Below are 10764 nucleotides of genomic sequence, written 5' to 3' on the forward strand. Positions count from 1 at the left end.
ATAAGTTAACCAGGAAAGGAAATACTCATTAAATGGGACACCAGCAGCCCATAAGCAGGAAATGCCTCTGAGTAATTTGTTCTCAGAAGACAGATATTCACTGAGAGTTCACTGAATCTTGCAACCTCACCCAGTTTTTAATATTTTTAGGTAAATGTTTTCAGAATAAGAGTAGATAATATACACTGATCAATGGTATCAAGCTGATGTCAGCTAAGTTTGTCATATTTCAAAGAGGAATCTGTAATTAATTATGGAGTATTTCCTGCTCTGCATACATGCAGAAAAAGATTACTGGGGCAGTGGAGCCAGCAGACACAAACTGGAGAAAAAAAGCAGGTCCAACTGTTTCAATTACACATCCATGTGAACAAAACAAGCAGCTGCTGGAATGGCTGCTTGACTGGACCCCACATTCAGCACCACACTTTCAGTCTGCACTACTCAGGGGTATGAGCATATCAGCATTAGACACATCTTGCAGGATCCCTCCGTTGCTGTACAGTGGCTGTTTATGTGACTGTCAAAGTTCCATTGTTTGGGAGGGGGACTCATGCAGTTCTTCAGGGTGTTATTAAATGTCTTTGTAATGTTTGTGGTTTATGAATTTTAATTCCTTGTCAGTGCATTACTTATTCAGTTTTAGCAGATGTCCTCTCATAACGGAGACTTAAAAGGCAGTTTAACTGTTCATTTGATCTGGATATCACTTATTCTCAACAACAGGCTGCTTGCATTCTGGGCCTTGTACAGCAAAACTGTAGTGCCAAGTTGGAAGGCAAGTGCAAATCAACACAATCAGGTTGTGCTGGATCAAAAGCTTTACATGACCTTTCAACTGCTGTTCACAGTCAGGTTCCATCTGAAGTATTCATGCTTATTGTTTTATAGTGCACTATAGCTCCGGAAGACCAGGAATACTCGGAACGGGCCAGTTTGATCATGTTTGGGCCAGTCTCAAAGTTGACTCCCCTAATGCGACTACTCCGATCTTTAGAGCAGTAAGAAAATTGCACCTTGAGCCTTTAAGCAGCAGATGTGTGGTAAATCTTTTCATCTTGAAATGGCATCATCTTATACTGCAAGTCAGAGAGAACATGTCCCAGCTGATAAGTAATTAATCGATGTCCTTAAGCGTGATAATTACAGGGAAATGAACCACTGCCATTTAGAATTCTGAGAGAGGCAAAGTGGGCATGTTCAAGGGGTGTATCACAGTAAAATGTTCCAGTTTAATGAGGAATTTTCATCAAGCAATAGGGGGCTTGTTACCAACTGAAAAACACCCAGTAAGGGGGGGTGAACGTGAACAAGGCACCTTTTCAAAATGCTGCAGGCCTTAATTTTGAGCCTGTGAGCATCATACGCAAATCTCAACCTAGGGAACAGATTGTGTTTCTAATATTCAAAAACTTAATTTTTCTATCTAGTCTGACAGGTTTTTAATACAGGTCAATTCTTTTTACCAACACATTTGGTGTCTTCTTTCCTGTTGTGAATTCAAAGTACCTTGTCCCAGGTTCAGATCCTCAGCAAACAGTAACCAAAACACAAATGTGTGTATTTTTCTTTTGTAATTTTGCCTAGCATAATGTAAATGCAAAAAAAAAAAAAAAAAAACACAAACCACTTTCTCTACAACACAAAGCTTTTGAAGTTTACCATGTCATAACATAGTCCTAACATAGTCAAGGTTTCTAAAATACCACCCTCCACACACAGATCCACTGTATTTAAACATCTTATTTTGTTTTGGCATATCACAACACATTCCAGTATTTGGCCTGAAAGTGACACGTGACACAAAATTGCATTACAAACCACCAAACGTCCATTTGTCCACACAAAGTGCTGCACCACTCCTTTTACAATGTGCAAAGAACAAAGCCTTTCTACCCGCTATCCATACGCTGTATACACAGGTGTGGCACTGATCAGCGGCTGCAAACATTTACATTTACATTTATTCATTTAGCAGACGCTTTTATCCAAAGCGACTTACATAGGTTACAGTTCAGGAGAGGAAACACGTATGTGGACTTGTGTAACAAAACCCAGTGCATCTCCATGCACCATTCGAGGTGTTCGTTGAAATGCCATACAGCAAACTACGGGATAAGAGAGTTGGTTCACCCATAGTGTCCCTTGAAACACCGAAGTCTTGTCTTTCACGTACACTGCAGAGCCCACCGAAAATGAGCACTTACTAAGCGCAATTGTGTGTTGCCCTAACACCAGTTCAGAGCGCGCAGTGTGGAGCGATGTAATTCCGTTTACTTTCCAAGGGAAATGTGATCCAGAGCAAAGCAATCGCAAGCATTCTCTCACACCAAGTTAAAACATATGTCTCCCTATATTCCAATTTGTGTCCATCTCTTGTGAGCTATCTAGTAAATAGCGCATCTGCAATTGTACAATCCTTAACTGTCCCTGTCTTAACGTATTTGGCTTTCACTCTCACCTCTGTATTTACCACTTCGTCTTCTTAAATGTTTTACTATCCCTGTAATGATGTTGATGTTTGAACAATCTAGTAGCCTACTTAACGCTGGGATGTCGATAATATTGTCAGTGAATACAATTATGGACAATGCTGACGTCAAGGAAATTTTCTTTTAAAAGTACACAGACGACTGACACCGACGCTCTGTTCGACACTACTACATGTATCAAAATTGGATGTCTACTGTAAATACGATATATAGACCTTCGGCCCAATGCGGAAACGGTACTAGCAAAAAACGAGAAAACGCTGGATGGAAAGAGCTGGAGAACAACGAAAGTATGAGTACGGTGCCTCCAGGTCCCAGCCAGATTTTCAGCGCAAAGGAACCGTTGCTTACGTTAGCTCACGGTGCATGAAAACCTGTAAAGTTCTTCCAGACAGTTTCCAAAGTTTCAAACTGTAAATGTAATAGCAAAAACAGACGCAAAATAAGCAATAACTGATATCAACAAAGTTGGCAGCATCCGGCAAAGTCAAAAGTAGTTATGTTAAAACAGAGTGTAAAGTTGGCATACCTATCAGCTTCCCATTTTCATGTGAAACTCTCTTGACCTCCGCTTCAGAAAGTATTTTGTCCGATTTTGTCCATTTGGCACGTTTCTTTAAACACGACATTTAGAATTTATTCCAGCCACGATATCCTGTTATGACGACAGCTTCTTTACCTTTGCTTAAGAATTCAGAAAAGAGAGCTCAAATCCATGGCGTTTTCAATACCTGTCTGTTCATGGGGCGTGTGCCACACCGATGCAAACAACCCCTCTAAAGAAATTAAATCACCGCTACTTAGCTGGTAGAACTTGCACGCACATTTCGGGTCAGTGGCAACCTGCCAGCGTTACTGCGGTACAGCTATCAGATCGGAAAACTAGTCAGTCTATCGCCACTTAAAGGATCATGCGCACTTACATGAAAAATTACTGTAGTCGCGTGTTGCGCATGCTTCCTTAGCGAGAACCATACAAAGCACCCATCTTATGAAATGATTTTGCTTGTCTTTTCTGTATCTCATTCACATTTATATCACTCTCTCTAACTTTACGTTTTATTTCAAAAGTAAATTTGTGACGTTATTGCAAAAAATTCTTTCCCCTTTTTTAAAAATCTAATTTCGTCTTTTACTGTGGAAATATTTCATATTTAATGTGGCATGCAAGAAAATATTTCAGATAATCAACAGTGTAAATCGTGTAAGTGGCTTGTCCTGAGGGGCTCTAGCAAATATGCCTGTGCTGGCTCCATGTGGGGACCCATGTGGACTGTCCACACGGGATACATGGGGATTTGTTCAGGTGGGCAGCATGGGCCTCACAGTTATAGGTACCACACCTAGCTTGGGCAATGTGCTCAGGATCTTCATGGGACCCAAAGCATTTACTGCAGCATTTACAGTGAGCTGCCCAGAGACAGTGGCCTGCCCGAGAATACTGCCAAAGAGGCTGTGATGCTACAAGGACAGTGAGGTGACGCAACTGAAGGGGTAGACACATATACTCGTGTCATGTGCTTCAACATGGCATCATCCAAAGATAAATAATTATGATTGCTGTGGTTCCTTGGTCTTATAGCCACTATATGTTGTCAATTGCTAACCTCTCCTTTTTGATGCCAGAAATTCCTGAAACGGTGACATTCTATAAACTGAAACCCCTACAGTCTTGCTTTGCATGTGCTTGTACAATCAAGAGTATGCTCTGTTATTTCCATTTAAACTCCCAAAGCCTACCAGGGTACAGGAGAAACAACCTTTGGTCTTCTACTGGGGGGGGGGGGCAGGGGGGTTAAGGATTGAAAGTCATGCCACCCCTAATTTCTGTTAAACTCCAGACAGAAAATGGCTGCAATTCAGTAACTGTGTTGTCTAGCATTATGCTCAAGTGGGAACATGTCTCCTTTGAGGCACATCTGAACTCAAGAGTCTGAGAGCTCAAAAGGTACACGCTCAATACCTGTCCCATATCCTTTTAAAGGGAGTATTTATCACCCTTAGCCAGAAGGTCCCCTTGAGAAACAGTCAGATTGGCCAGCACAGGACAGTGGAGCATTTGCCGGGGCTGTATGAGTGCGCCTCCCTGGTTAAAGGTACCTGCACCATCTGTAAGGTTTGTGTTACATGTTGGGACAGGAGATCCCTCAGGTTTAAGAGCCTCTGCTTTTGCATGCCACCATTTGAATTTTCAGTAGGAGTTATGGCAGTTCCTGACGGGGAAATGATACGTAATTAGTTTATTCTGGTATTCTGTTATGAGTCGGAACAATATTATGCATATGAACTGATGAACTGTAAGAGATGAATGATGACGGTGTTGTTTTCCAGCGAGCGTGTTTTGTCGTGACACTTGCATAAATGGTAAACCTTCTCATATCAGTATAGGGATATAATACAAAAAGTGTGTTCCAATATATACCATTATATACCTAAATACACCCTTAGAATGATGTACAGACAAGCACTTCATTATAGTACAAATGGGTTTAAGAAGGAAGGAAGAATGAGAAATTTAATCCTTTGATAGATGTAGCCAGATGTAGGTGTTTAATGGAAATACCCAAAAAAAAACATGTGTTGTGTCTCATGAGTGGCTTGCTCTGCAACACGTGATTATAGGCCAAGCCCTGCAGCCCAGGTTCAAAACTGGTCATGTTATCTGCCACCACTGACCAGAGGCCAATGTTTCTCCCAGGGTTAGGGTTTGGGAGGTCAGCCAGGGTTTCCTCATCTTGTTTGTTTTCAGGCTCCCTGCAATTCATTGGGCATCTACAAGTTGCTTGGATGACATCAGTGTAGTAGTGCCTATCCTCCAATGGGGATGTAGTGTGCTGTATGACTTGTGCCCTCAACAGCATAAAACTTCATGTCATACTGCACCAAGGTACACACACTCTGGCATGTATGATCATTGAGGAGCCCTTTTAGTCAGAAGTTTCACATTTTAATACATTTGTTGGTAAAACAATATGGCCTCTAAAGCCAATCAAATTACAGGCATATTTAAAAGGCCTTATGTACAACAAAAATGTTTTGTCATTACATTAGACTTAAATGGCTTTGTTACTAGACCATGTTTTTTTGTTTGCTTCTTTGGGAGGGCAGGGTACAAGACAAACCCTGCAGCCCAAATTTTTGCATGTTTGCATGTAATTTCAACATTTTAACCAAATCCAACAGCATTTTTGGCTATTGTGATTACATCATTTGCCTCTCCTAACACTCACATGGTATTTGAGGCAGGGATATTTTGAGAACCTGACTGAAATGTTAGTTCAGTGAACCGATGCCTCATTGGTGAATCATGTCACGTGTTTCTTGGGATTTTGAACTGACTAAGTAAACGTATCTTCGGGGGGGGGTTTGTTTGCTTGATTAATTGTTTTTAATGCCCATGTCAATTTTATATTCCTCCTGGAGATGCCACCCAATGAGATGTGATCCCTTCAAAAGATTAAGCAGGTCCAGTGCAGAGAGTCTCAAAAATAAAGCAACGAGCCACATCATTCCCCTTCTCTCAGCCTAATCAAGTGGCTGCCTCCAAGCGCTACTGTTCTGCTTTCCACATACTTGCACCTGTTAACATACCCTATAATTGCCGTCACCTAATGTACCAGTATTTAGGATTCTAAAGTCTAATTATGGGCAGGTAGGGTGTGGTGCACTTGTAACAGTGTGGATAAAACATCAGCTCGAATCCCACTGCGGGACATATATACAGTATATATTCTCAAGTGTGGCATTAGGCCATAAACCTTTCTCCACAATTAGAGAAACATGGCTGCAATTTTTTTTTTTTTTGCTGAAACTTATTTTCTGCTCATTGGGGCCCTGTTTATTCTCAGGTAATCATTTATATTTGTTTTCAAATGCCCCTTCAGCCCCATCATACATTTACATTTTATCACTTACCAGACACTCTTACCCACAGCAACATACAAAGTGCAGGTACATTTAACATTTAAATTTTCAACATCTTAGCAGAAGCTCTTATCCAGAGTGATTTTAAAGGTAAAGCAGAAAGCACATCCAACAAAACAACATGAAACATTACACAAAGACACCACAACCCACACCCGAAAAAGAGCCAGTGCCAACCACAGGGCTGATACCAAGTGCACACCCGGCCGAACACGCAAATGCAACACAATATACCAGACAGAAAGCTTTTACCATTCCAACAAAATGCCAACACATACCCTGAAGTAAAATTTCCACAAGTAATGGATGGGATTAAGGTGCACGTAGTTAATTAAAAGTCACACTATGAGACAGTGGTGTGACAGGGCCTCCCTTGATGGACGCCCATAGATTGACGCCCTTGTCTTTGTATGATAGAATTTTCCTGTGAAACTACGCTGGCTCTTCCACTGTTGCTCCAGACACACCCAATAAATCCCCAGCCACCTGGGAGCAAATTAGCAGCCACCTGAGAGGAGGAGGCCTAAATCTACTGAATGAGTACACTAGCAGTTAAAATGCACTTCCAAAACAATGGCAATCATGTGATGGCTGTACAATACTACATGAATCTAAGCAAGTGTGCCAAACAACACACTGTTAAAATACAACACAGTATAACACAGCAGCAGGTTATAACAGTGATATTTAGAGTGATACAAGGCTGGAAAATGTAGTGCTTGGACATAATTGGCTGTCCACCCAGTATCTGTTTATTTACATTCAACATGAAAAACCAAATTCCAGTTTGCGGGTGATACTGGGTACCTTTTTGAGCTAATGTCTTGAGCCATTTTAAAATCTTGAGGAAAGCCTTATATTGCTTCCCATTTTATGCGCTCCATAAGTCTGACCTATTTATTGCATTCTACAAATTTGGGATGCCTTGACACAGTCAAAATAATTCGCCAGCCCAAACGTCACCTTGGTCCTTGGGTGCCCTCCTGTGGTTGAAATCTACTGCACAATAGTTTGAGCAATAGATTGTCATACTGCAAGGTTATGAAATAATGCATTCATATTTTAGGGCTTTAACTGTATGCTGCACACAGTCTTCACCTCTTTGGTATCAGCACATGAGGACAGTGGAATAGCCATGGCTACAGCAATTGTACAACAAACTAGCTGTAAACTTAGAACCCTTATCCATCTTTTGAACATTCAACCAGTTCAACCAGTTCAACCAGTCATTGGGCATCATTGGTCTTGGTCCACTCTGCTTTCTGAACTACAGTCTGTAATTACTTATTTAATTGGTGATATCAACTATCATAACCTTATGACAACGCTGTATCTGCTTTTGTGATTTTCAAACAGTGGAAGTACAGAACAATAAATCAATTTCTTTGACATTTTCTATGAAGGTGTATAACTGCACAGAAAATACAAGTTTTACAAAAAATTGAATTAAATAAGCTTTGTTATCACACAAAGATTCCATCAAATGTCATTTGGTGTAACCAACATACAGACACATACAGATTTTTAATCACTTGACAAAAATGAAGCCAAGTGACAGGACATGTCTGTCAACTCAGCAAAAACATTTGATCTCTCTCTTAAATGTTGAGTATTTTACCTGCTAACCTCTACTTTAGCATGACATATAGGATGGCTATTTAGATTTTCAAATTCTTGAATTTCTTTTTTAGTTCTGAAAACATAGTATCTGCCCATTCCACAAGCAATATACATCACCAAGCTACTTATGAAAAAGCATCATGCTCATTGTAGACATCTGCTCAGGTTTCTTTTGCCATTTTTGCCCCTAAGTACAAGTATAAACATTACTGCAAGTATTAAACATTACTAAATACCACAATTTTAATCAGTGATTACTCTAACCAGATTACAGTATTATTTGGTCTGCATCCTCTCTGAAATATATCAACCCATTTCATTTCATTTGTCTTTTTTAGCTTTTGATTTTTACTGCAATCTGAAAGCATGTGTGTTCACGAGAATGTAGCCTCTGTCTATTAAAGCTCTTGCCCTAAGTAAGGACAGTATGCAGCTGAGGTTTGTATCAATAAGAGAATCTGAAGAAGACAAGCAGTGGTAAACAAGCTTTTCAAGGAAAATGATACTTGCGCTACCCAATGCCATGCCTCTTGGCGACACTACATGACATGGAATCTTGTTTACTTGCGTTCACCAGCTGTTGCCATGAAAACAATGACCTTTTTCACTTTACGTGCCACACCATTATTATTTCAAAGTAATCAAAGTTTCAAACAATCACTGTAGTAATATCTTAAACTAAAAATATGAATATTAATCACACAAAAAACATTTTTGTTGGTCAGTTTTGAATAGTTAAGAATTAAGTACACAAAAGAGTCTGCAATGGCCCTTCTACTCACGCTCCAAGTCACTCACAGACTGACACACCAGTACTTGGCAAAGCCAACCTTTGACTATGGAGGACAGCTGTCACCGGTTGCTGGCGCTGGCAGAGTGAACAGTTATGGGCCATTTAACACAGCCTTGTTCCGACACATCCACTTGCAATGGCCATCCTAAAAATGCCCTTTGCTGGACAGAGAAAGATATTTGCATTGGGGGTTTGGAATTTGTATGTAAGAATCCAAAACAGTGTCATAATTAGGAGTTTTGAATGAAAGCTTTAAAGGTTTAGGGCTCCTGACTGCTTCAGTCAGAAAGGCTGATGTCAGTGGAAAATTATCTGTCCTCCAATGAGCACCTTCTTTGTCGTGCAATGTGTGAATAGTCATTAGCGGGTGTATTAAAGTATATTTTTCTCAAACTGTAGACTGTGTCACAGTAAGACAAGTCTAATGTACAACTGGTGATTCCAAATAAGGATTGAATAGAAGTGAAAAAAGCATTTTCACTTACAACCAAGAGTAGGTTAAGTGTGGTCAAAAGTGGGTCACACCAGGTAAACAGCTACCTAGTGCTCAACTGTAGACAAGGCATAATTAGACGACATATAGGAATGACAGAAATAGGTGGGTTTATGAAAACGGTTTGTGGTAGCCTGGCACACTGGCAAGTAAATTGTACACAATCTTCCACAAATAGAAGTGACCTTTTAATGTCAACACTAAACATGCCTAGCCCGTGTGAGAAATCACTCACTGCATGGGAAAAGGAGATTAAGATGGGCTTGGCTAGTTACAAGACAGCCAAAATAGAATTAAAACAAACGGCCCCACTCCACTAGTGGTCCCAGTGCTATTCAATAACACTGATAATGATAATCACCATTACGATCCCAATTAACAAGAAGGACTTCAACATTGACGCATGAGTGTGTTATATTGTTCATCTGTGGGCCTAGTAAGTGTCACACATGATAAGAGGGGAAATATACTGTGAACTGGTGCATCTAGTAATCTGGTTATTCTTCCACATTCAGATTAGTTTGTTTAATTCAGTGAATAAGTAACAACTACTCATATTCTGTGCCTGACCAGCCTTAATGAGGTGTCGAACAAGCATGGGTACGCCGTTTTGCCCTCTAGTGGTAACGCTTAAACTTAAATTACTATCTTATATAGCCGCTTACTCAGTCAGTAAGGCTGTAGTAAGCAAAGCACAGCAAAAATTATTGCATTAGCAGCTACATCCTGTTATGAAGTACAATTTTCTGGTACCCACAGTTGTTCTTTTAAACATTATTAAATAGCGTAAAGTTACCAGCAGAAGTCTGTCACTTCGGCTAATACTGTATGTAATGCGAAAAATGAGCCATGTGCGTTAAGCTTTTTGGTGTCAGTTATTGTCAAGGATACGATTGATAATCACTGTACTCATCAAAACACGCTATACCGTCGTAAAGCCTGTGAACGTCATCCGTTTTTTCTATCCGAAATTAACTTTTGTGAAGTCATGTGAGACACACCACTGTAAAACATAAATAAATGCGGTTCTGACACTGATGGATCAAGGAATATGAATCCTTAGAAACATAACCAGGTTTCACAAAAGCAAATGACTGTAATTACCCAAACGGACCAAGAAACACGCGTTCGATCTCTTGTGATTACTGTGTAAAGGAGAAAATATAAAATATTAAAGTAAAATGTATTGCTTACCATGCTTGCCGGCTATGCCATTTGATTCCATACTTTTGATTTCAGGATTGGAATATTCGGCGTGAAATCTTCAAAAGTCGAGATACCTTCGAACCCACAAACCTACCCAAACTGATGAGCAACTATACTTTAGATTAAGGTTATCAGAGTGAACACCAATACATCAAATGAATGATACAGATAGATTCGTGCCTAGACGAATGGCAATACCCATTCGTCGCAAACTTTGTTGAAAGTTAGATCGAGCA

At 40.1% G+C, this 10764-nt stretch overlaps 1 protein-coding gene across 2 annotated transcripts in view; it reads right to left on the reverse strand.

The window, feature by feature from the left end:
• The window catches only part of plcd1a (phospholipase C, delta 1a), a 33554-nt gene extending 22790 nt beyond the window's left edge, over positions 1 to 10764 (reverse strand). The window contains exon 1 of one of the 2 annotated variants that reach the window (XM_036521211.1): positions 10517 to 10764. In XM_036521211.1, coding sequence (XP_036377104.1) covers positions 10517 to 10547 — 31 coding nt within the window. In that variant the 5' untranslated portion in view covers positions 10548 to 10764. Of the gene's footprint in view, positions 1 to 3021; positions 3374 to 10516 lie in introns of those variants that run through there. The other variant, XM_036521210.1, reaches the window with a different exon arrangement.

Source organism: Megalops cyprinoides, chromosome 2 (assembly GCF_013368585.1).
Source record: "Megalops cyprinoides isolate fMegCyp1 chromosome 2, fMegCyp1.pri, whole genome shotgun sequence".
Classification (NCBI taxonomy): domain Eukaryota; kingdom Metazoa; phylum Chordata; class Actinopteri; order Elopiformes; family Megalopidae; genus Megalops; species Megalops cyprinoides.